The following is a 21,308-nucleotide window of genomic DNA, read 5'->3' as shown; positions in this document are numbered from 1 at the left end:
ATTTGTGTATCTGGAGATCTTGGAAACTTTCTTCTGATGTTGATCTCTTGTGAGTTCTGATGGATTCTTCAGATAGTGCCAAGAGCTTCTGAGGTTAGACAAAACTTTGTTCAGAGTCAAAACTTCTAGAGCTTACTACTTGTCCAGATGCTTCTGATACTTTGATGTTTTGCTCAGAGTTAGAACTTCTTGACATTGTTTCCACTTCAGATGCTTCTGATCATTTGATATTTTGTATCTGATCTTGTTTTGTATCTGATGACATCATCAGATTTCTTCCTTCTTTCTTTAGAATCCTGCACACTTAGAAACTTTTCGTTAGGGTGCCATTTTTGGTTTCATCCTTTGTTATCATCAAAATCAAGGAATCTGTTGTAGAACAATTTTTGTTCTTACAATCTCCCCCTTTTTGATGATGACAAAACAATCTTAATTAGTAGATGAAACATATAAAATATCAGATCAGATAGACAGAAGCTCCCCCTGAGATAATGCTAGGGAGTTTAGAAGTTCTTACCAGAGTTTCTTAAGTACATAGGTTTCTGAAACTTTCTGCAATTTCTTAAGTCCAAGTTAGATAATTTTATTTTATAAAAAAAATGTTGCAGAATGCTTAAGGTTTTAGACAATATTTTCATCAGAGCTAATAATTACTTCTCCCCCTTTTTGTCAGAATCAAAAAGACATAGTAGAAAATAAGTAAAGAGAAAATAAATAAGGAGAAAAACTGGAATTCATAGATAGAAGCACAAAGGCAACAAGAAAAAACATCAAAGTCAGAGAGATAGCAAAAACAAAGACAACAGGCAAGCAAAAAAAATAAATCCTAAGTGCTTAAGGGTTCGGAGGCGGAGGCATTCTCTGAAGCAGCATTGCAAGCATATTCTGGATGTTTTCGTTGACAGTATCTTGCTTGTCCATTCTGGCCCGGAGTTCATTCTGATCTTGCTTGAGTTCTTTCAGAGTCTGAAGAACCGTAGGAATCACAGAAGATGACTCCCCCAGAGTCAGAGCTTGCTGAGCTTCAGCTTCAGCAGCAGCTTGGGCTTCTGCATCCGCCAGAGCCTTAGCTTCAGCTTCCTTTTGCCTTAGGATTTCAGCTTCCTTAGCAAGTCTTTCTTCTTCTATCCTTCTTGCTTCTTCTGCTTCTCTGGCAATTCTCTCTTCCTCAAGCCTTTTGGCTTCAGCCTCTCTGGCAAGTCTCTCCTGGAGTCTTGCCTCAGCATCTCTGATGTAGCCATTTCTGACTTGTTCAGAGATGCCCTTCAGTCTAAAGGCCTCAGATGTCATCCAGCCAATGACTCTGTTCCAGTGTGTCCTTACAGATTCAGGATCATCACTGATTTCAGAGTTAGTGACCAGAGAATCGACCTTTTGAACTGAAGCCTCTGCAATCATCATGATGGCTTCCTTAAGGGTAGGCTTAGAAAGTTCAGGTTCTGGTTCAGAGGTGTGAGGTGGAGAGTTTGGAGGGCTGAGATTTAAAATGAGAGGTTCATATTCTAATTCAGGTTGGGGTTCAGATTCTGCTTCTGGTTGAGGGTCAGATGTTTGAGGTGAAGCATAAAGAGGGTTTAAATCTAAAGGTTCGGATTCTGGTTCTGGTTCAGCGGAGATGTTTGGTGGGTTGATATCAGAAGTGGGATGGTCAGAGGGTTGGTTTTCAGAAGGTATGGTGGTTGTTTGTTGTGGTGGAGGTGAAGTTGCTTCAGAGTGTGTTTGTGTTTGTTGTGAAGCAAGTCTATGTGCATAAATTGTGGCTATGGTTGGGGAATCAGGATCAGAAAATTCTGGGTCAGATGAGAGGGAAACATATGGGGGTGATTCTGGTGCTGAGGATGATGAAGATGAAGTGCTTTGGTGGGTTTGTCTAGGTTCAGAGGGAGGTATGAATGTACGGGCTATATTTAGAACTGGTGTAGGTTGGGAGGTTCTGGTGATAGAGGGTGAAATATCAGAGGTGGTATAAATAGGTTGTGAAGAGAGAGGGTTAGAGGAAGCCATTAGAGGATTAGAGGTTATAGGAGGAACAGACTTACCAGTAGAGATATTCAGAGGCGCTGAAGATTTGCTTCCAGAAGTTTCTCCAAGTCTGGCCTTCTTTGCCTGAGATGCTACCTTCTTTTCAGACAGACCTCTCTTGTATCTGACGAAGTCTTCTTCAGAATCCAGACAGTCATCGAGGCTGAAATCAGAGACATCAACACCTTCTTCCAGCAGACGATGAAGATAGATAGCTACAGCGTCTCTAGGTTCATTCTTGAAGAATCTGGCAAGGCCATGAGGCATCTTCCTCTGATCTTTCAAGCTATCCCAGGATGTTTCCAGAGTTGGCCTGACTTGAATTTTCTTGATAATCCCCATACTCTTGAGGTTTCTGGCATTCAGAGGCTTCCCCGCATCAATTGCCAGATCATCTATCAGTTTTGTCTTTTCCAGCTCGTCTACCAGTCCATGCTCAATGAAGACGTCAGATAGCAATCTTCCCAGAGGAATGTAGGATCTGGGCTTCATATTGTTTCTGGTTTCTCTGACTGAATCTCTCAGATATCTGAAGAGGAGAGCAGGGAGACAGATCTTTATACCCTTCCGAATGCAGTACAGAATGCATTTCTGGTCTGCATTGATGTAATCAGAAGAGTTAGAGGCTGGACGATGGTGAATTGTTCCCAGAATAATCTTCAGCCACACTCTGAGGTTCTGGTGTAGCTCTTTGTTCTTAGAGGGGTTTCCTTCAACGTTGGGCTTGAAGATTGTTGGGTTGATGACTTCAGTGATGCACTTTGACCTAGGAGGGATGTTGTAAATCCTTTTTCCTCCACTTTGCTCCATATTCAACAGGGAAGCAATAGACGCTTCAGTAATAACAATCTTCACTCCCAGAACATATGAGACGATGAAGTTGTCATCTGCATCAGCATGTCTCCAGAACTCCTTGACAAGAAGTGGGTAAATAGGACCATAAAGTCTCTGGAAATAGTTTTCCCACCCTTGTTGACGAAGTTCTCCAGTTAGATCAACGCCATTTCTTCTTAGGTTGTCGAAATCAACAAGCGATTCGCACAACACATCCAAACCTTCAAAAGGGGTTGAAAGGTTGATATGGCGTTCTCGGTCAAGAACGTGGGGTTCTTTGTAAACAGGAGTGACGGTGACGCCTGTAACCGTTGGAGTTTGAGTGTTTGAGGTTTGAGCAGTAGAAGTTGATTCCATTTGTTGTGAAAAGTTAAACACTTCTTGTTGTTGAGCGTCCATGGTGAAGAAGAAGATGAAGATTAAAGAACTTGCAGAGAATGCTTGAGAGAAGGGTTTAGGGTTTTAGAGTGAGTGAGAGTGATAAGTGTGAAATGTGAGAAAAGTGTTTATATACTCTAAGTTCAAACACATGCAAAACGACACACATTCCAGCGTTAGCACAAAAATCAAAATAGCACGTTTGGGGGGAAAAATGATTACAGCTAATAAATGAATGTCTAATCCCAACAGTACGCACACTGCTCTAGGAGATTTCAAACGTTCTGACCTTTGATTTCTTTTGACAGCTGTCTAGAAGTTCTAGGGTTAGACGCTTAGAGCTCCACGTGTTGATGTATCTGATCTTCAGGAATACCAAAGGATTGGTTTCTGAAGATTTCTAACTCAGATATCTTCTTAACTTGGTAAAAGTATCAGAGTCAGAGGCAGAAGTACATTTGTTTACATCAGAGTCACATTTTACATTTTCAGAGCCATATTTCACTCAGGGCAATTTTTAATGTTCAAATGTTCTAAGATAAAAAGAAATCTATCTTCAGCTAGAGGCTTAGTAAAGATATCTGCCCATTGATGTTCTGTATCAATGAACTTCAATGTTACTATCCCTTTCTGAACATAGTCTCTGATAAAATGATGTTTTATTTCTATGTGTTTGGCTCTGGAATGTAGAATGGGATTCTTACTTAAACAAATAGCAGCAGTATTATCACAAAAGATAGGAATGTTACTCTCAAAGATTTGTAGATCTTCTAGCTGATGCTTCATCCAGAGCATCTGAGTTGTGCACAGTGATGCTGAGATGTATTCTGCTTCTGCCGTTGATAGAGCAATAGTTGACTGTCTTTTGCTAGCCCAGGAGATTAGATTGTTTCCCAGAAGCTGGCAATTCCCAGATGTGCTTTTTCGTTCTATTCTATCTCCTGCATAATCTGCATCACAATAACCCGAGAGTCTATACTCTGATGTTTTCTCATACATCAGGCCCAGGTTAGGAGTTCCTTTCAGATACTTAAGAATTCTTTTAACTGCTGTTAAATGAGATTCTCTAGGATCTGATTGGAATCTGGCACAAAGACAGACACTAAAGAGAATATCAGGACGAGTAGCAGTCAGATAGAGAAGATAGCCTATCATACCTCGATAGAGCTTCTGACAAACCTTGTTGCTTACCTCTTCCTTCTCCAGAATGCAAGTTGGGTGCATGGGAGTTTTTGCAGAGTTGCATTCAGTCATGTCAAACTTCTTCAGAACGTCTTTAATGTACTTGCTTTGATGAACGTACGTGACTTCTGGAGTTTGATTAATTTGAATTCCCAGAAAGAACTTTAATTCTTGCATTAAACTCATTTCAAATTCTTCCTGCATTAACTTAGAAAATTCTTGGCAAACAGAGATATTAGCAGAACCAAAAATAATATCATCAACATAAATTTGGCATATCATGAGATCATTATTAAGGTTTTTACAGAAGAGTGTAGAATCAACTTTCCCTCTGATAAAATTTTGTTCCAGAAGAAAACTACTTAAACGTTCATACCAAGCTCTGGGAGCTTGTTTAAGTCCATATAAAGATTTCTTAAGTTTAAAAACATGTTCTGGAAAATTTGAGTTTTCAAAACCTGGAGGTTGGTTGACATACACTTCTTCTGATATATAACCATTAAGAAATGCACTCTTGACATCCATTTGATATAATTTAATAGAATGATTAATAGCAAAAGATACAAGAAGACGAATAGATTCTAACCTCGCGACTGGAGCAAAGGTTTCATTATAGTCAATACCTTCTTGTTGACTGTAACCTTGAGCTACCAGTCGAGCTTTGTTTCTGACAATTTCTCCTTTCTCGTTCAGCTTGTTTCTGAAAACCCATCTGGTTCCAATGACGTGAGTACCTCTGGGTTTAGGAACGAGATCCCAGACATCATTCTTTGAGAATTGATCCAATTCTTCTTGCATAGCTACCACCCAGTCGTTATCCTGAAGTGCTTCATCACAAGACGTAGGCTCAATCAGAGACACTAGTCCCAGAGGAATATCTTCAGAAGTTCTGAAAGTAGATCTGGTTCTGACAGGTTCGTCCTTGTTTCCCAGAATCAAATCTTCAGATATATTGATACGACTTTTGACTTTCTTTGGGATTTCTGGAGATTTTATTTCTTCAGAGTTCTGAGTGACAGTTGCTTCTGGAGTTTTATCAGACTCTACAAGAGTGATTTCCAAATCTGCAAACTTTTCAACTAGCTTTGACTTTTTAGGGTCAAGCTTATCATCAAATCTGACATGAATTGATTCTTCCACAATTTTGGTTTCTGTGTTGTATACTCTGTAGCCTTTAGAGCGTTCTGAGTATCCTAACATAATACCTTTCTGTGCTTTGGAATCAAACTTGTTCAGATGTTCTTTAGTATTTAATGTAAAACAAGAACATCCAAAAGGATGAAAATATGAAATGTTTGGTTTTCTTCCTTTACACAGTTCATAGGGAGTCTTTTCCAGAATAGGTCTTATAGAGATTCTATTCTGAATATAACACGCTGTATTTACAGCTTCTGCCCAAAAGTGCTTTGCTACATTTGTTTCATTGATCATGGTTCTGGCCATCTCTTGGAGTGTCCTATTCTTCCTCTCTACAACTCCATTTTGTTGTGGAGTTCTAGGGCAGGAGAAATCATGGGATATTCCATTAGAATCAAATAATTCTTCAAAATCTTTGTTTTCAAATTCTCCACCATGATCACTTCTGACTCTAACAATTTTAGAGTCAAATTCTTTTTGCACTTTGGAACAGAAACTGGTGAATACAGAGTGAGACTCACTCTTGTGCTTTAGGAATTTTACCCATGTCCAGCGACTGTAATCATCAACAATGACTAGTCCATACTTCTTTCCATTAACTGATGCTGTTTTTACAGGACCAAATAAGTCAATGTGTAGAAGTTCCAGAGGCTTAGAGGTAGAAACAACATTTTTCTTTTTAAAAGATGTTTTTGAAAATTTTCCTTTTTGACAAGCTTCACACAGAGCATCTGAGGAAAACTTCAGTTTAGGTAGGCCTCTGACTAACTCGAGTTTAGTTAGCTGAGAAAGTTTCCTCATGCTAATGTGTCCCAAGCGTCTATGCCATACCCATTGCTCTTCGTGAACTGACATTAGACATTTAACATTTTGATCTTTTAAATCAGAAAGATTTATTTTGTAAATGTTGTTTTTCCTCTTGCCTGTGAAAAGGACAGAGCCATCGTTCTGATTAATGGCTTTACATGTTTTTTGATTGAAGATTACATCATAACCGTTATCACTTAATTGACTTATGGATAACAAGTTATGCATTAATCCTTCTACATAAAGAACATCAGATATAGAGGGAAGAGTACCATTACCAATAGTTCCGGAGCCTCTGATCCTTCCTTTCTGATCTCCTCCGAAGCCTACAAATCCAGCGTCTTTAAGTTCCAGACTTTGGAACATAGACTTTCTTCCCGTCATGTGTCGCGAGCATCCAGAGTCCAGGTACCATGACTGGTGTCTGAACTTTGCTGCATAGGATATCTGCAACATAGATAATCTTATCTTTCGGTACCCAGAATCTCTTGGGTCCTTTTAGATTAGTTTTCCCAGAGTTTCTTATAACTTTGGGTCTTCTAGCATTTTTAAATTTGTGTTCTTGTGTGTGTGTGTAGTGATATGAAAAAGGAGATTTAATTTGATCACTTGTAGAAGTTTTATCTTCCTTAGGATCATACCCAATTCCCCTTTTATCGTTCTGACTTACTCCATAAATCATGGATGCCATAATACTCCTATCTATCCCATTCTTCAGAAATTCTTGAAAGGCTTCTTCATATTTATAAATAATTTTATTTGAAGTTTGTGGTGCTTGAGACAACGCTTCTTCTAATTCTGAGCTTTTTGTTTTTGCTTCATCTCTTTCTAACATTAAAGATTTGATTGTATCTTCTTGTGATAGAATTGTTATCTCAAGTTCACTACACTCTTCAAATTTTGCTTTAAGACAGCCTTTAATATTTTTAAACTTTTGTTTTAATTTCTGGTAAGAGGTAAGAGTTTCTGACAAACATGATTCTAAGTCAGATCGAGAAAGTTCAGAAAATACCTCTTCAGAGTCAGATTCTGATGATCCAGATTCACTATCATCCCAGGTAGCCATCAGTCCTTTCTTTGTTCTGAAGGTGTTTTTCTTGAAGCTTTCTTTTCTAGGGTTGTCTTTCTTCAACTTGGGGCATTCATTTCTGTAATGACCTGTTTCTTTACATTCATAACAGGTAATATCTTTGTTAGCTTTACCTTTTGAAGTTGACTCTGATCGATCCCCTCTGGGTCTTGGTCTTCTGAAGTTGTTGTTCCTCTTTTTCCAGAGTTGCTTAACTCTTCTGGTTAGTAGGGACAACTCTTCTTCATCATCAGAGTCTTCAGGTTCAGAGTCGTCAGTATCTTCAGTTTCTGCCTGGAGAGCTTTGGTTCTATCAGGTTTCCGTCTTTCAGATCTGGACTTTAGCGCTACGGACTTGTTCCTTTTCTGAGGTTCATCCTCCTCTAGTTCTATCTCATGACTTCTGAGAGAACTAACAAGTTCTTCAAGGCTGATATTGTTCAGATCTTTTGACAGCTTTAGAGCAGTAACCATAGGTCTCCATTTCTTTGGCAGACTTCTGACTATCTTCTTAACATGATCTGCAGTTGTGTATCCTTTGTCTAGCACTTTAAGACCTGCAATAAGAGTTTGAAATCTGGAAAACATAGCCTCTATAGCTTCATCATCTTCCATTTTGAAGGCTTCATATTTCTGGATAAGCGCCAGAGCCTTCGTCTCCTTGACTTGGGAGTTTCCTTCATGGGTCATCTTCAGAGAGTCAAGTATATCTTTGGCTGTCTCTCTGTTGGTGATCTTTTCATATTCGTTGTATGATATAGCATTTAGAAGTATTGTTCTGGCCTTGTGGTGATTTTTGAAGACACGTTTCTGATCTTCTGACATCTTACTTCTGGGAACTTCAGCTCCATTTAAGACTGGAGGTGTGTATCCATCTGTGACAATGTCCCAGAGGTCAGCATCATAACCCAGAAAGAAACTTTCGATTCTATCTTTCCAGTAGTCAAATTTCTCTCCATCAAAAACAGGAGGCTTGGCATTGTAAGAATCTCTTTCATTTGAGTGGGCCATTGTTTTTCTCGTACTGGATCTCTCTACACGGTTAAGTGTTTGATTAGAAAATCAATAACAGAGCCAGAGCTCTGATACCAATTGAAGGTGAGAAAAACAAGAAAGGGGGGGTTTGAATTGTTTGAAAAAATAAGCGCTTTTCAAAATGAAAATCACACAAGGATTTTATACTGGTTCGCTTATAACACAAAGCTACTCCAGTCCACCCGGCCAAGGTGATTTCGCCTTCAACAAGGACTTAATCCACTAATCTTGAAAGATTACAAACAACGCCTAAGAGAAAAATCTCTTAGTCCTCTCAAGTTTACAGACTACACTAAGTCACTTGAGGAAATCAACAAACAATAAATGAAAGATTTATGTAATCTAGAGTGCTTCTAAGAAAGCAAATATTACAGTGTTAAGAACAAAAGTTTTTCACGTTATAAGCAAAAGCTTCGTGAATATCTTAGAGAGAAAGAATGTTTTCTTGTGTTGATGTTTCAGTATATTTTTCCTTGTATGTGTAGTGTTTGAAATGTTGATTTGCAATCCTTTATATAGATCAGTGAGGTAGTAGTTGAAACTGGTGGATATTGAGATGAAGTTACGCCATCACATAATTAGCTAATGCAGGATGACTTTTTCTTCTTGAAATGACTACTTACCACAAGTAGTATTTTCTTTATTGAGATTGGAGATTAACGTCTCTTTCTCAATTAGGAAATCCATTTGCAAATCTTTTCTTGACTTAAACGTTACTCTTTCATGATTAGCAATTCCATGCTCAGAGTATTTGTGTATCTGGAGATCTTGGAAACTTTCTTCTGATGTTGATCTCTTGTGAGTTCTGATGGATTCTTCAGATAGTGCCAAGAGCTTCTGAGGTTAGACAAAACTTTGTTCAGAGTCAAAACTTCTAGAGCTTACTACTTGTCCAGATGCTTCTGATACTTTGATGTTTTGCTCAGAGTTAGAACTTCTTGACATTGTTTCCACTTCAGATGCTTCTGATCATTTGATATTTTGTATCTGATCTTGTTTTGTATCTGATGACATCATCAGATTTCTTCCTTCTTTCTTTAGAATCCTGCGCACTTAGAAACTTTTCGTTAGGGTGCCATTTTTGGTTTCATCCTTTGTTATCATCAAAATCAAGGAATCTGTTGTAGAACAATTTTTGTTCTTACAAGCTTCACATCACAACCTGCAATCGAGTGAAAATATCTAACAGCACCTGCAAAAGAGATCGTTAGATAAAAACGTACCCCAGGCGTGCCAAGATTTTAACACCTAGGTCACTCAAACTTCCGAATAAGATTTCAGGTTTTCAATCTTATCAACATGCATTGGAAGGGACCTGTATGTCTCAAAATGCAAATATTCTTTATCAAAATAAATAGATGTTTTTGCAATCAAAGCGGTGATGAAAACAAAAACTGAATTATTTGACTGAATATACATTTTATTGATTGAAAAAGGGTGGCTCACAACTGAGCAATACACAGGAAGCAATCCCTGAAAAGAGGTAATTGCACACAAAAGGAAAAATCTATCCTAATGGCAACGTGAACCCGTGATCTCATCGAGTTCCAACTCGGTTACACCCCATATGTCCTAAAGACTCTCCGCACTCTCCGCCTTCTGAACAAGACGCTTCCGACCGATCCTTGCCGGAGATTATCCATGTGTCATATCCACAGTACAAACGATCATGCTAGACGCAGTTGTTCGTTCCATTCCCTCTTTTGCCTGGACCGCCCTTTCGGGTTTTCAGTCCACCGGGATACCCTTTTTTGCCCAAGCCGCCCTTGTGGGATTTTCGACTTGCCGGGTGTACAGTTTTTTCATTTTATCCCTAATTTTTGCTCGAACCTTTTCATTTTTTTCCTTGGTTCGTCGGGATGCCCATTTTTTCCTGGACTATTTTATTCTTTTCGTCCAGCGGGTCTCTTTATACGAAGTATTTTTTAACTGCGTCCGCATTCACAGAGGATGGAAAATCCTCGCCATCCATGGTCGTCAACAACAAGGCTCCGCCAGAGAAAACCTTCTTGACCACGAATGGACCTTCATAATTGGGTGTCGACTTGCCCCTACGATCGTTTTGAGGAGGAAGGATCCTCTTCAACACCATATCTCCCACGTGGTATGCACGAGGTCGCACTTTTCGGTCAAAAGCGCGCTTCATTCGCTGCTGGTACAACTGCCCATGACAAATGGCCGTCGGCCTCTTTTCCTCAATCAGGCTCAACTCCTCGTGCCAAGTCTTTACCCATTCCGCCTCATTCAATTTCACGTCCATCAGGACTCGCAATGACGAAATTTGGACCTTGACTGGTAGCACGACTTCTGTCCCATACACAGCGAGGAAGCCTTTGCCCCAGTAGACGCACCGAGGTTTGATACCCGTGCAAACTTCGTATTCAGCCACATCGTTGGTGCATTCAACTGTTAGTCGGGCAGCAAAAGGAATGTGGGATCCTTTCGACGTAACCAAAACAGCACTCACTCATACCATTCACGTCAAGGCCCCCATCAAACATCAGAATCCGTTCGGATTCAGGGTCAGGCCCCTCCTCCGGGATCGGTTCCTCACAATCTTTCGATTTGAGAAACATGATGTCCTCATCAGGGAACTCAAACTTCATCGGTTGTTAATCCTTAATGGGTTGTTGGGCGAGGTAATCAGACAATACACTCCCCTTTATCGCCTTTCTGAGAGGTATACTGAATATCGTATTCAGTCAACATCATTTGCCATCTCGCAACTCGTCCGGTCAATGCTGGCTTCTCAAACATATACTTGATCATATCCATCTTGGAAATCCATAAAGTGGTATGAACCAGCATATACTGTCTTAGTCGGCGAGCAGCCTATGCCAAAGTACAGCAAGTTTTCTCGAGCAGTGAATATTTTGTTTCACAGTCGGTAAACTTTTTGCTAAGGTAAATTGCATGCTCTTTTCGACCAGACTCGTCATGTTGCCCCAATACACACCCCATAGACCCCTCGAGGACCGTCAAGTACGAAATTAACAGTCATTCCTCCACAGGAGGCAATAGAATCGGAGGCTCCTGCAAATATTCTTTTATTTTCAAATGCCGCCTGGCAATCATCATTCCACCTGACCGTTTGATCTCTTTTTTTTTGAATATGGGTTCACACGTGACTGTTAGATGAGATATGAACCGTGAGATGCAGTTCAATCTACCTAAGAAACCACGAACCTCCTTTTCTGTTCTCGGTTCAGGCATTTCTCGTATTGCCTTTTTTAGCGGGATCAACCTCGATTCCTCTTTCACTTACAATAAGCCAGCAACTTACCGGACCACACTCCGAACGTGTACTTATTTGAATTCAACCTCAGTTTGAATTATCTCAACCAGTCAAACAACTTGGCCAGATCTACCAGATGCCCCTCTTCTGTTTGGGACTTTGCTATCATGTCATCAACATAGCATTCAATTTCATGATGAATCATATCATGAAACAAAGTCACCATGGCCCTTTGATACGTGGCACCGACGTTCTTGAGACTGAATGGCATCACCTCCGCTCTTGACACCCGCCTCCAAGGTGTCCCCAACCTTTACTTCCTTTCAGACATCCTCGGTGCCCAGATTCACAACCTCGACTCGCTCTTCGTGCGGTTGAATCACCTTCTCCTCTTGTTTCAACAACCTGGTTAATCTTCCAGCAGATCACAATTTTCTTCGCCTTCTTCTTTGGCATGATAAATCAGATTGTCGAAGTCATATGAGGGTTAACAGGATCGTTATCAATGAGATCCGGAGAATACAAAAGTCGGAACGAAACCAATCAAAAGGAAGGAAAAATGAAAATAAACATTGCCATTTTTTATTTTTGTTTTAAACTGCAAAAATAAATGAAAAACAGGGAGCACCGCTTTTACTACAAAAACATCCATTCATTAATGATGCAAAATGTTGCACAATGAAACACATAAGGTGGCCCTTACAATGAACCACTACGTTTCGGGCAAAACGTATGGCTTTCATGCAGACAGAATTAAAAAACAGAAATATTACTCTTCACGATGAGTGACAGTGATGATCTTTGAGGCCTTCCAGTTCCCTGGTACGCACGATTTTATCCACGAGTCAAGTTCGCAGTCACTGTCAATCTCTTCACCCACCGCACAAGCGTGACCTGGATCCAGCATTCCAGCACTGATGAACGTGAACGGTTGACGACGTCCTCTGTTTTGCCCAGACGAGTCTTGGCCCGGCTGATAGCCAACCCCAAAACTATCTGCTTTCACCGTAATGTCTACCATTCTTCCCCAGCCTTGGGCTTTTCCATTCTTCACCACTTCCATGGCCTGTTTGTAAGAAGAAATGGATGGCCTTTTATCTTCTTCAGCAAAGATGGCCTTTTTCATCTTGACGGTTTCAAAAGCCTGACAGGGTGTCCCAAATAATTCACCGTCCACTTCCGCCTTCATCATTCTCTGAATCATTTCCCTCATCATTGCACACCCATTTGTGGCGACAGCCGCACACCAATTATCACAACCCAGAAAAACCTCATTCTTCAACAGTTGTCTCTTGACCTCGGCCAATGGAGTTCTCACCTGATCTACATTCATCAGCCCAATCGTCCTCCTATCCTCAGAAATTGCATTCACCCCCATCTGACCATGCGCGGGCATGGGATTAGTATTACCGTTTGGAGATTGTGCAAAATTGATGGCCTTGGAATCCACCAGGTCCTGGACAACATGCTTAAAAGCTTTACAATTCTCCACATTGTATCCGGGGGCACCAGAGTGGAATTCGCACTTGGCATTCTCATCATAATTGGCAGGCCTCTGGTCAGGTCTCAACGGAGCCAACATCCTTGGCTGCACCAATCCAAGATCCTTCAACCTCTTCAACAGAAGAGCATACGTCATGGGTGGCTTATCAAACTGCCGATTTGTCTTCCCTTTTCTCACTTGGCACCCGGATTTCTGTACTCTCTGTTGAGGTGGCTGTTGTTGCTGTAGTACAGATGAATTACCAGCAGGAATAGTCACTGCAGCAGCATACGGGTGGTAACGATCCTTACCCCTTTTGGCATGCACATCACTTGATTCAACCTCCTTCTTGTGCTGACTATTGCTAGAGGGCTTCTTTACTCCAGACGACGGAGCATCTCCCTGGATTTCCCCCATTCTCAGCCAGTTTTCAATCCTCTCCAACCTCTCAGCGATTACTTTCTGCCCCACGGCGAGCCCTTGCATGATGTTGAACAACTCACCCATCTTCTCTTTCAGGTCGAGAACGTCGGCGTTGGGTGGATTCATCATTCTTGTGTCAATCAAACATGTTAGAAACTGACACCTGCAAAACAGAAGACAGGTTATTATGACTCACGCATGAATGCAATGTCTATCCATATGAGGAACACTTTGTTTTTCGATCCTGGCTTCATCGAGACAGATAATAATCCGGAAGCAATATTCTGACATCAATCAATGGGTTTCACCATACGGAGCAGAGAATTATGATTTAGCAAAGATATCACCCAACCATGTGTGTGTTATGTGGGCGTATACAGGAAAGCAAATAAAGCTTGAAGATCAATCACTGAATGATAACAACCATTGTATATCAAGAGTGCACAATACGTGTAAAAGTCATACATCAAGTCTGATACACATCAAATTACAATTCTCCAGAATCAGAAAGGAAATACAAGCAAGTGAATTCCGTCAACATGCCTGACGGTAATCCAACACAATAACAACAAAAGTCTACACTGAAGAAGGTCCCACAGACGGTTCTGCATCATCAACCATCTTGGTAAACTTCACGGTGAACCTGAGCTCAGTGTTCTCCTGCTGCAGCCTTCCTATCTCCTTCTGGTGAATCTTCATCTGACGGAAATAATGATCCCTCTCAGCAATATAATAATCTCTCTCAGCAATAATCTTCGCTTTCTCAGTTTCCCATCCCGTGGTAAGGACTTTGACTCTGGCTTCCCTCTGATTCTTCACAAGGATCTGCCTCCTCTTCTCATCTTCAATGACTCCCAAAGCTCTAGCCAACTTCTCCTTGGTAATGTCGTGCTCCTTCGTAGATGACTCTAACGCTTGGCTGATCTTGCAGTAATAAGCGGTGTCTATCTCAAAGCGCTTCACCTCAATGACATGTCTCTTATCCTGGTCTTCTATTTTCCCTTTTATTTCCTGATTAGCCATTTGGATTCTAGCAACACTCATTTCCAACTCAGTCTTCTCTGCTCGCAACTGATCTCTGGCCTTCTTCATCTCAAGGAACTCTTCCATGCTGACAGAAGAACGTGGCCCCTCAATCAATGGACACCAAGGATCACCCCCAGGAAATGGTAGATGCGTGAGCTCAATCCTCTTTCTGAGCCAATCATCAAAAGGAGGAAAAAACCTGCTATTAACCTTACCAAAAGGAACCTTGCCCTTCCTTTGAATATCGCGCCACTCATCAGACACTTGCCTCAACTTTGGCTGATTACCCTCAATTGGGAAGTAAAAAGACTCCTGAATCTCTCGCCCAAGGAGAGGACCCTCCACAGCAAATCCCATTTGTCTCCCAAGAAGCATCGGGTTGTAATTAATTCAACCTTGAACTCCTATAAGAGGCACATTAGGAAGACTCCCACAATTGCAAACACTACGCCAAATAAGGGAAAAGAGGGCGCTTTTTTTGGCCTATAACAGCGCTTTTAAGCGCCCTCTAATCTGGCGCTGGCATAGGTAAAGACAGCGCTTTGTTTTCTTGGAGAAAGCGCTGTCTAAAGTGGCCACATTATAGTGCGCTTCCAGAAAAAAGCGCCCTCTGGAGTGGTCCATAAAGTGACACCTTAGAGGGCGCTTTCTGGAAAAAGCGCCCTCTAAAGTTGTCAATGTAAAGTGTTTAGAGGGCGCTTTCAGGAAAAAGCGCCCTCTAAAGTTTTCAATGTAAAGTGTTTAGAGGGCGCTTTCAGGAAAAAGCGCCCTCTAAAGTTGTCAATGTAAAGTGTTTAGAGGGCGCTTTCTGGACAAAGCGCCATCTAAAGTTGACAATGTAAAGTGTTTAGAGGGCGCTTTCAGGAAAAGCGCCCTCTAAAGTTGTCAATGTAAAGTGTTTAGAGGGCGCTTTCTGGACAAAGCGCCCTCTAAAGTGTTAGTTATTTTAAAAAAAATTGTTTGAAAAACAGTGGATATTTAATTGGTAACCTGTAAAGCGCAAAAGTGTTGTAATTCATATTGGTAACCTGTAACCTGTAAAGCGCATGCTGCAAAAGTGTAAAATTCATATTGATTTCATCCTTTAATCCAATGTTATACACCATTAATCCATTGATATATACAACATGAATCCATTTATATACAACATTAATCCTCCATATATACAACATTAATATATGATTCTTTGATCAACAATATACAACAACATCATGATTTAGTAAAATTACAACAACAATATACAACATATATACAACAACAACATACAACAACAACATTCCATACATATATGTACAACAATATACAACCTAGCTATATGATTCTTTGATCAACAATGAATTGACACAATTCATCCTTGATTTCATCCAAATGAGCTCTTGAGTATGTCTTGTATTCCTCAAAGTACTACAATTAAGAGAATAAAAAATATTCATGATTTAGTAACAAATTAGATGAAATATCCGATAGTATTAAAATAAACCCTAAGTTATTATTCCATACCATTTTTGGGATGTCTATACGATTCAACGCAATGATGTCTCTCATAAATCTCATTACAAAAAATCCGCAATCGACCGAATTATTTTGCTGAGGACACTACACAGAAAAACAAACAATATATATATATAGTTAATTTCTTACAAACACTATTATAAGCAAAAAAACAAACACTATTATAAGCAAAAATAAGATACTTAATATATACCTGAACTCTGATCCAGGTAATGTCCTTCCTATTGCGGTATTTCTTTTTCAATCTAAATTTTAGTATTGCCCTAACAAAATAAAAACGTATATTGAGATCAATCTGACAGACATAATTAAATATACAAATACACACGAATATTTAAGGGAATTTCACTTACGCGTCAACCGTCTTCTTCATATTCGGATATTTCGTCCAATCACCCGATAAAGAATCGAGATAATACACTATTAGTCTCGAAAGATCCATAGCAACCAACACCCAGTGACCACTGTAAAATAAAACAAAAATTTAGATAATTGAAAATTTTCTACGTAAAAGATATACATAGATTAGAATGAAATTATTAGGAAGAAAATCTAACCCGTTGCCAGAATTAAACGGTATAAAATACAAATTGGGTGTATTATCATCGGCCGCCATGAATCTCTCGACTAGATCATTCTTTACGGATGTTGGATTATTCGTTATTAACGTTGCATTGAAACGGGAAGCAGCAATAAACTTGAAACGGTTACACAATTCAGTTCCCCGCATCAATGTTACATACATATACCTTAAATAGAAACATAATAAACATTAGACTACTCATTGAAATGTGTAAATAAATTGTTCAACTAAGTAAATTATAGATTGATCGGAGTACCATATGTATGTATGAATGACAGCGATGCCCAATTCGGTGTGTTCAAAAAGTTGTTGGAAGTCCTCCTTTCCAATTATTTCGAAATGAGCAGCTCCGAAAACACCTTCATCAAAATTTATAGTACGAATGGCCCCCTCATGCATAATATCGGACTCCTCCACCATTTTCTCAAGATGCATCAAAATTTGAGATTTTGTCCCGGACGTCGTTGGAATATCCTTCGTTGGAATATCCTTCGTAGGAATATCCTTCGTTGGAATATCCTTACCAGCTTTTTTCAACTTTCGACCGGGAACCTAAAAATTCATATAAATTAAATCATGACTTTTTGTGATGCAACAGAATCGTTGTGTATATAATTCAATGGGTATATATATTTGTACCTCTTTTTGAGATGCAACCGACTCGATGCGTCTTGAAATCCCTTTACCAGCTTTAGGGGTGGGTCTTGTAGGAGTCTAACATTACCATGTAATAAGGATTGATTAAATATCATAATTGTAGCTGAATTGAAATGTGAATACTAAATATTCATAATCATTTAGAACATATATACCTCGGCATCAGGGAAAATTAGATCTGACGGCCAACCAACAAAGGATCCGACTGCATCTTGCATCAACGTTGTCTCTGAAACAACGTCAGGTAATGGTAGACGGGCGTCCGTATCGAATACGAGGTCAACCGAAACTTTCATAAATCCCACTGGGAGGGGATTATGGTGAAGTAATTCACCCGAAGTATTGTGCACTTTTCCCTTGCCAACCATGCGATAAGTTGGTGACGATAGATACAGCTGACAAGGTGAAATGCCCTAAACCAATAATAAATGTTATTGTTAACTTGTATATGTGTCAAGTAAAAAAGTGCTATTTTAATTTCATAATAACATATATAATTACCTCGGGAAATTTCGGTTGATGATTGATACTAGCTCGGTCACTAGTATCTTTTGCCTCGGAAGCGCACCTTTCCTCTCTATACCTTGCATTCTCGTTTTGCAGTTGGAGTACTTGTGCCCTTAACTCCGCCAAGGTCTCCATCACCTCTTTGTTGGTAGGATTTTTTGTTTTTGTTTTTTTATAAAATGACGACGGAGTCACACCAAAACCCTTACCCCTCACACGACCGGAATACTCAGGAACATTTAGTACTCGACTAAGTACGCTCCTGCAATCCTGGACCTCGGTTGAAGGTACGGTTTGGGATAAAGTCTCCTGAAATATTATTAGAGGAGATTAAAAATGAATTATATGTCTAACAAAATTTTCGATATAATTAAAGAAATAATGTTTCATATACTTACACATTCGTCATAAACATTTTGGACCGCTTCAACGACAGCCCCATCCTTCCCAACCCGAGCAGCCTTCCATAATACGTGCTCCGGAAGAGATGTTGCGTCACTTTTCTCCTCGGCTAGCTACACATTGAATTAGATTATAAGATCATCAATTATAACATATTGTGACAATGTATAAGCTCATAGCATTTGAATATACTCACAATTCTTTGTTGTAACCGTGCATAACCCGTACGCCCTTTTTTGTACGGATACGCGGGTTTTGATGCCCTTTTCCTATTTATGTCGCTTACTTCCTGGATAAAAAAGTTTAAGGCATATTAGAACCAAGTAACTTAACAATTGTATAATAGCATAATTAATAGACATTACATGGAATTTTTTGTTTCTTCGTTTGGCGACAAAGTTATCCCATTCATCGGCTGAAATAATCGCGGCATACTTCATTGGCCGTTCTCCTTCAACAAATTTTCCTTCCTCATCCTTGAGAAATTTGTTGCACAAAAAGGATCGAAATCCTCGGAGTCTTTTTCCGGCCAATTGAATACAATATTTTTGCCGGCTTTCATCGATGTGAAAGGATCTCTAAAAAACATACAAATGGAGTGTGTTATTATAAAGTAATATTATAACAATATATGGTTAACAAATAGTCAACAAAAAAAACATATAACAATATATGGTAAGTACCTTTATCTCCGACCATATTTTTTCCTTGCCAACCTTCAAGTCCGGACTTCTCCAATTATCACATGTAATCGGAATATGTTGGCGAACAAGGAAACCAATGTAACTTGCCAACATTGAACCGTTAGGCTCAATTAGTTGGTCTTCAGCACTCCAATGTACTTCAAATTTTACACCCTTGTCTCTTGCACGAATGATTGACTTCATAACAGTCAATCCTCGTTTGATTTCTTTTTCAACATTATTACGTGATTCATTCGCGGCATTGGTATCGTCTTGGTTAGCCATTTTATCTGTAATATAGAAATGATTCAATAAGACCCAAGTAAGACAATGATTCAATACGTGAACACATTCATATACCAATGCATGCAACAATCTAAACTCTTTTTTTTTATCATTATTGAATACAAACTCACACACACCTACTGCATGCAAAAGACCAATGCAAACTAAACTCTTCCAAGCACAAGCTCAAACACACTTCAACAATCTAAACTCTTCCAAGCACAAGCTCAAACACACTTCAACAATCTAAACTCTTCCAAGCACAAGCTCAAACACACTTCAAATATATCAGTTTTCAATCAGAAATAAAAAACTCAGTTTGCCCTAAACAACATTAATCAACATAATGCACAAAATGAAAAACTAAGTTTAGAAAATGCCCTAATCAAACACATGAAGAAAGTGAACGGTAACGATAGAGAAGAGAAATACCTTAAAGGTGACGGTAACGATGGAGAAGAAAGTGAACAGTGACGGTGGAAGAGGATAACGCAGTGAACGTGAACGGTGAGGGAGGGAGAACGAACGGCGACGATGACGGTGAGGGAGGGAGAACGAACGGATGACGAGAGTAATCGCAGTAGACGGTGGACGCAGTAGAGAGAAAACCCAGTTACGTAAACGAAATAGCTTATGGAGAGGGAAAATAAAGAGACATGCAGTATATGTTATAATTTTAATGTTTACTAAAGGGGACCTTAGAGGGCGCTTTTTTAAAAAAAGCGCCCTCTAAAGGGGACCTAAGAGGGCGCTTCTGAAAGCGCTCTCTAAGGCTTTCCAAAAGCGCCTTCTAAACTGGAAATGTACATGGACTTAGAGAGCGCTTTTTCAAAAGCGCCCTCTAAGGGTAACCTTAGAGGGCGCTTTCACAAAAGCGCCCTCTATTGTTGTCCCTCCATTTTTTTTTGGCTTCACTGTAGAGGGCGCTTTGTTACAAAAGCGCCCTCTAAAGGGGGTCTAAGAGGGCGCTTATAAAAGCGCTCTCTAAGGCTTTCCATAAGCGCCTTATAAACTGGAAATGTACATGGACATAGAGAGCGCTTTTTTAGAAGCGCCCTCTAAGGTTACCCTTAGAGGGCGCTTTCAATAAAGCGTCCTCTATTGGTGTCCCTTCATTTCCTCATTATTTTTTCGCTTCACTTTAGAGTGCGCTTTGTTACAAAAGCGCCCTCTAAAGTGCGCTGTCTATTCTAGTAGTATGCTCCTTATTTTTTCTCTTCACTTTAGAGTGCGCTTTTGTAATAAAGCGCCCTCTAAGGGGCGCTGTCTATTCCAGTTTTTGGCGTAGTGAAATGAAATCTCGTCCAGCCACACCATTGTGAGTCCAAGCTATGTCCTTGGCTCACAAACCCATCAACCTGATTGACCACTTGATAGTAGGATCAAGAAAGACAAAGGCACCTCTGGAAGGCAAATACCCCATGAACCATTTGTACAACAGTTCAGCACAACATCTGAACAATCCCCCACGCCGCTTCTCGTTCCGATTATGGACCGAGTAATAAACATCCCCAACCAGGGTAGGAATAGGATTCCTCTTAGAAAACAACCGGATAGCATTAATATCTACAAAGTTCTTCTGGTTAGGAAACATGATGATTCCATAGATGTTGTCAGCAAGCAAAGCACAAACGGTCCTCCAATTACCCAAAACAGCATGCTCCTTGGCTTTGGCCTCCAAGAAACTCAAATGAAAACCAGGCAACTTTCCCTTCTCCTCCAAACCCCCCTTAGTCCCTTCTGGGCTCAAATAAAGAGCACGAGAGATCTCAGCAACATCAGGTTCCCTCTTAGTGACATAGAATGGAATCTGGTCTCTGATCTGAATACCCAGGATGCTGGCATAGTCCTCCATCAAAGGCCCCAACAGGTAATCCGGGAAGACAAAACATCTCAAGCCCGGGTCATAAAACTGGAGAAGAGTATGGATGGCACTCCTATCTGTATCTGTAATCCTAAAAACCACCTTCAGAATACCCCCATAAGCCTCACGGAACATCCCCACATGGTCAGGTGTAATCAATGCTATCATCTCTTTCAACACATCA

At 40.0% G+C, this 21,308-nt stretch overlaps 1 protein-coding gene across 1 annotated transcript in view; it reads right to left on the bottom strand.

Moving 5' to 3' along the window:
• The window catches only part of LOC127096303 (uncharacterized), a 34,403-nt gene extending 17,140 nt beyond the window's left edge, over positions 1 to 17,263 (bottom strand). Inside the window, exons 1-2 of the mRNA XM_051034889.1 lie at positions 16,983 to 17,263; positions 16,701 to 16,892 (exon numbers count right to left, since the gene is read on the bottom strand). Coding sequence (XP_050890846.1) covers positions 16,701 to 16,892; positions 16,983 to 17,161 — 371 coding nt within the window. The 5' untranslated portion in view covers positions 17,162 to 17,263. The remainder of the gene's footprint in view (positions 1 to 16,700; positions 16,893 to 16,982) is intronic.
• Between the last annotated feature and the right edge of the window lie 4,045 nt (positions 17,264 to 21,308).

Source organism: Lathyrus oleraceus, chromosome 6 (assembly GCF_024323335.1).
Source record: "Lathyrus oleraceus cultivar Zhongwan6 chromosome 6, CAAS_Psat_ZW6_1.0, whole genome shotgun sequence".
Taxonomy (NCBI): Eukaryota; Viridiplantae; Streptophyta; class Magnoliopsida; order Fabales; family Fabaceae; genus Lathyrus; species Lathyrus oleraceus.
Note: the sequence above shows the minus strand (reverse complement) of the source record. Positions and strands in the feature narration are given on the sequence as shown.